The 5,899-nt window shown below is 30.5% G+C and overlaps 1 protein-coding gene across 1 annotated transcript; it reads left to right on the plus strand.

Moving 5' to 3' along the window:
- Nucleotides 1-2,021: 2,021 nt before the first annotated feature.
- Nucleotides 2,022-3,331, plus strand: LOC145111887 (uncharacterized). Its single transcript, XM_079048129.1, has 2 exons — nucleotides 2,022-3,000; nucleotides 3,099-3,331. Exons 1-2 carry the CDS (start codon nucleotides 2,022-2,024, stop codon nucleotides 3,329-3,331), a joined length of 1,212 nt encoding a protein of 403 aa, XP_078904255.1.
- The last annotated feature ends 2,568 nt before the right edge of the window (nucleotides 3,332-5,899 follow it).

Raw genomic sequence — 5,899 nt, forward strand, 5'->3', positions numbered from 1 at the left:
GTAACAACTATCCAAATTCGGGTCATTCATTGACTCGAGCACAGGGGCGGATGTAGCATATTGGAAGGGTATGCAAGTTCATACCCTTAAATAATTACTAGGATTACTCTTTCTTCATTAAAAAAAATTATAAATTTATACATTTATTATAAATGCATACCCTTGTCAAATTAAATGCATACCCAAACTATAATTTCAACCTAAGATTCTTTTTCCTTATATTTGACCGCAATGATTTTTTTTTGATTTAGTAAATACATGTCATTATTAAAAAATCCATATGAAAAAATAAAATAAAATCGTTAGAAATCCTAATCAAGTTGGTTTATCAACAAATTATAAAAGCTACAAAATATTTGAACCAAGAAAATACAAACTCTATATCTATCACAAATCACAATTTTTATAAAACCAACTAAAAGGTAAGAAAATAAATCCGAAAAATCAAACCCAAATAAACCCTAACCGTTGGACACGCTTTCGCCTCTCTTGTCACCGTAGAGTTCAATAGAAGAAAGTGAGAAACTTCGAATTTGTTCGTCTTGATATCTTGCTAACATCGTCTCTGGTTCTTAGCCTCTTGTTCTTCAGGTTAGTTTCTGTTTTACTCTTGCAATCGCCTTCAGTGGTTCATAGTTTCATGTTGGATTTTGTGAGCTTTAAATCAATTTCTCTCCTTCACTTTTGTGTGTTTCTTTATGAATATGTGCTAACTGCTAAAGATATAGTGAATTTATTTTCTTGATTGTTGCATCATATAGTTGTCATTATTATTATATTGATAAATAGAGACTAAAAAGTACATATGTATTCGTAATTGATGGTGGAGTCAATGGCAATTTATCTTTTCTATGTTAAAAGGCATGTGGCATGTCAGTAGGTGATTATGTCAAACCAATTTCCCTGTAGGCATGATGTAGCACAGGAAACACTATACATATATTTAACAATGTTATATAGAATTAAATTAAAATGATAAAGTAAACTATGGTTTATCAGTTTAGATGTTTAGCTTTTTTATATATAGTTTTATTTTATCTTTTAATTAGGTTTAATTAATACTAAGAAATGTATATGTAAATCCTACTAATTAATTCCTTTGCTGTTTCACTTTTAGATAATGAATTTTGTCAACCTCTTAGGTTAAATATATTCTTACGATTTCAATGAATGATGATGATAACGAGTCATCAAAACGCAAAAAGAAACATGGGACAGTAGATTGGTTTGTTAATGCTCAAAAGAAAACAAAGACTCAAGATGATTCTTCGTCAACGCCCGATAATATCACATATGGTAGCACCAAATTTCCATCTAGGGAAAGAGAAAGTCAATTTGCTGTAAATACACTTCCACATGATCTAGGATTGAGAAAGAATATCCTTGATTATCATCCCAACGACCAAGATGCAGTGAGAAAAGAATATATACAAAGAGGTCCTTGCCAACCACGTGGTCATCAATTTCTTCAAACAGATTTTGGAGGCTATATGCGTCGCTTTATTCCCACTTGGTTTGATAAACATAAATGGCTTGAATATAGTATTGAAAAAGAGGCGGCTTTTTGTTTTCTATGCTACTTATTTAGGGACAAGGATGAATTTAATGGAAAAGGTGGAGATGCTTTTGTTACGGATGGCTTTAAAAGTTGGAATATGCCAAATAGGTTCGATAGACATGCGGAGCTATTAATAGTATCCATAATCGAGCTAGAGAAAATTTTGATATGCTTACCAAACCCAAAAAGTCGATACAAAGTGCTTTTGAGCAACAATCTACAAAAGCCCAAAAAGAATACCACACTCATTTGCTTGCTTCGCTACACTGTATAAGGTATCTTTTACATCAAGGATTGCCAACCCGGGGTCATGTTGAATGTCAAGAATCAAGTAATAAAGGAAACTTTCTCAAACTTCTTGAATGGTTAGAAAAACATAATGAGGAAGTTGATAAAGTTGTATTGAAAAATGCTCCAAAGAACTTACAAGTAACCTCCTCTTCCATTCAAAAAGATATCATACATGCTTGTGCAAAAGAAACAACTAAACACATTAATTAGAGAACTTGGTGAAGATTACTTTGCAATATTGGTGGATGAATCAGCCGATGTAACTCATAATGAGCAAATGTCTTTGTGCTTGCGGTATGTAGATAAGAAAGGAGACATAGTTGAAAGGTTTCTTGGTGTTGTACATGTCGTTGATACCACAACTTTATCTCTTAAAAAGGAAATTTATTCTTTTCTTGCTGAGTACTCATTAAGTCCATCTAAAATTCGAGGTCAAGGATATGACAGAGCTAGCAATATGAAGGGTGAAAGTAATGGCCTTAAAACCCTAATCTTAAAAGAAACCACATCCGCATACTATGTCCATTGTTTTTCTCACAAACTTCAACTAACACTAGTTGCAGTTTCAAAAAAGAGCATATATTGTGGTTGGCTCTTTGAGATACTTACAAACTTACTGAATGTCATTAGAGTTTCTTGTAAGAGAAAAGAAATGTTGCGAGAAGCTCAAGCTCAAAAGGTTTCACAAGCATTTGATGACGGTAAACTTGAAAGTGGCAAAGGATTGAATCAAGAGTTAAGTTTGGGAAGGCCGGGTGATACTCGTTGGGGATCCCACTATAAACTGATTGTGAATGTTATTTCCTTATATCCTGTGATATGCAAGGTTCTTGATAAGATTGGAGATGTATCTTCAAGTTCGGATGACTGGCTAAAAGCGGATGTTGTTGGTTATTCACTTGAGTCTTTTGATTTTATATTCATGATACATTTGATGAATACTATTTTTGGTGTGGCAAATGATTTGAACAACGCTTTACAAAGAAAAGATCAAGACATAGTTAATGTTATGGCGTTGGTGACATTGACCAAACAACGACTACAACAAGTAAGAGATAAGGGGTGGGAACTTCTCTTAAGTTCAGTCATATCCTTTTGTGAAAAATTTTGCATCGAAGCTCCTAATATGGAAGATGTATATGTCCGGACAGGTAGAAAAAAATGTGGCAAACTAAACACCACAAATCTTCATAATTTTCGAGTTGAAGTCTTTGTTGCGATCATTGATTTGCTGATTTGCAACTTCAAGAGTTTAAGAACCGATTTGACGAGGTTAGTATGGATTTACTTGTTAATATGTCTACTTTAAGCTCTGTTGATTATTTTAAATCTTTTGATAAAGAAAAAGTTATTGCACTTGCAAAACTTTATCCTAGTGAGTTTTCAAGTGTTGAATTAGTTTGTCTTGGTGACCAGCTTGATAACTACATCTACGATATGAAAAAAGACGACAGATTTCAAGGATTGAAGGATCTTAAATAACTCTCTAAGGAGATGGTGAGATCTAATAAAGATAAAGTTTTTGATTATGTCTATTTACTTATTAAGTTGGTGTTCATCCTCCCAGTGGCGACAACTAGTGTAGAAAGAGCATTTTCGGCAATGACTTTTGTGAAGAATAAGTTACGCAACAATATGGGTGATCAATTATTAAATTATTGTTTAGTAACTTATATAGAGAAAGATGTGTTTTCAAAAGTTAGTGATGAAGTTATTGTTACTCACTACCAAAATATAAGCAATCAACGACAACATTTGTAAATTTTTGTTTTGATATTAAATGTTTTTTTTAATTATTAATCAAAGTTTATTATGTGCATACCTTATTTTTTTTTCTAGATCCGCTACTGCTCGAGCATCTTTCTACACTCATCTAGACACATCATGCACTTGACCTAGAAGTAGAATTTAGGTCAGAGTCTCATAGAAACTTAAGTCAAAGTCGAAACTAGGACTAGTATACTTGATTCCTCAATTTCACTTAAATCTCGAAACCACTACATAGAAATGCCAATAAACCGATAAAAATAAATTACAAACATTACTTTTAACTTGAATAAGAGTTATGAAACTCTAAAATAGTTTGAAGTCTCAAAATTCAATTAATTTTGATATCCAAAGATTTAGAAACTCCTTAAAACCCTAAAAGTCATAAAAACTTAAATTTATGAAATTTTATATTAAAATCAAATAAATTTTTTTATAAACACTATAATATCAAATTAATATATTTAAAATGTGGAAATATAATCAAAGAAATTAATTTAATTCATTAACATTAACTTTACATTTATAAGCTGAAAATCCAAGAGTTATGAACAAATTTTATATAAAATACACATTTTATATAAATTGAAAGAAGTTTTATAAAAAATGAGGAATTAGTACAAAATAAATAAATAAAATAAACTAAAATCTCCTCTATACACTCAAAAATCAGCCTCATCCCTCCCAAGACCACTCTTCCCCAAAACTCAATCATTTCACTCACTTATTCACTCTACCACTCTACTTCTCTCTCTAAATTTCTCTCTTCCTTCTCTCTAAAGGAAATCCGATGGTAGAAGCAACTTCTGTGGGAGAGATTTTTCTAGTTCATTATTCATATCTTAACACACATTTCTGTATTTTGGTGACCGATTTTACTGAAGAGAAACCCCAAAGAGATGACGAGAGAGATTGGGTATCTAGATAGATGAAATCTTTCTTTTCTCTCTTTTCTTCTCTCTAAAACCCCCATTCTTTACCTCTATGAATTAGCTCCAAAACCCACGAAATTTCTAGAAAATATACCTCATTTTACTCAAAAATCTTCATCATTTGAAGTTGATATTCAAGGTAAATTAATTTCTTTATATTTTCTTTACTTTTCTTTCAAAAATTTCATGTTTTCTTGCATTTTTCGATTCCTCTTCTACACTTTTCTTTGAGATTATTCACATGCATGTTCATGCATGTTGAATTTGATGATCATGGTGGTAGGATTTCACCCAAAAACAACATGCATGTTGTTAGAAGGTGAAATCCAATGATCAAAACCTAAATCAAATCCATCAACTTGAGTTTTACAAGTTTTAAAGATCCAAAACCACATGAATTCAAGTTTTTCATTTAGAAACATCATTTTGAACAAAATAAGTTCATTCATGGTCTTCAAATCGTAATGCATGTTATGAACATCAAGCTTAAAGGCTTGATGATCAAAGTACGTTGTTAAGAATGCTTATCAAGTATTTATTCATAAATAAATATCTAGAACTCCTTTTCTCCCCAAATCCAGTTTTTCCCAGAATACGAAAAACAAAATGAGAAGTTCTGGAAATTTTCAGAAAATAATTCATTTTTTCTCGAATTATTATAATTGTTGCAACAAAATACTGCAATAATTCACATAAAATAATTTTTAAGGTCAATAAATTCTGAGAAAATTTTGGGATGACCCATAAACTGATTAAGGACATTTTGTAAAGTTTCATGCATTTCTATGACCGTTTTCTGTTTATTTCTATTTCATTTTGTTGAAGAAAAATAATTTGTAAAATACATGTATGTATGTCAAAAACCATATTTAATAATTTTCGAACCTTCTATACATCATAAAGACTACATGGTAAAATGTACAGATTTTTCCATGAACATTTCTTATTTTTCCTGATTTAATAATCGTTTAATGCGTTTAATTGATAATAAATAGAAACACTTTTCCAAAAATTACGAAACTTTACCAGAATATCTTATATTATATATTAATCATAAATAAAAAGTTCCGTAAATTTTAGCTACTGTTTAATAATTGTTCACGAATTAATGCTTATTTAAGTGAATAAAACAAAAAAAAATTGTTAAACTATTTGAAAAGAAACTTTGATATTATTCACAGATTATATACATTGTATATAAGTTGTACAAAAAGATTTGAATTTTTAAATTAACTGGTTGCTATTTTTCATGAATTTATGAGGATTCAAGTGGTTAAATAATGAAAAAATATCTATACATATCTAAAATTCATGGAAACTTTTCTGGAAGTCATTGACTTGAGTTGGAACA

Source organism: Lactuca virosa, chromosome 5, assembly GCF_052849685.1.
Source record: "Lactuca virosa cultivar CGN04683 chromosome 5, Lactuca_virosa_CGN04683_v6, whole genome shotgun sequence".
NCBI classification, from domain to species: Eukaryota; Viridiplantae; Streptophyta; class Magnoliopsida; order Asterales; family Asteraceae; genus Lactuca; species Lactuca virosa.

Excerpts from the sequence above, each read along its gene's own strand:
- LOC145111887 (XM_079048129.1), top strand. The coding sequence starts at position 2,022 with ATGCTTGTGCAAAAGAAACAACTAAACACATTAATTAGAGAACTTGGT. Across the intron at positions 3,001-3,098 it reads AGATGTATATGTCCGGACAG|AGTTTAAGAACCGATTTGAC; the intron begins GTAGAAAAAAAT and ends TGCAACTTCAAG.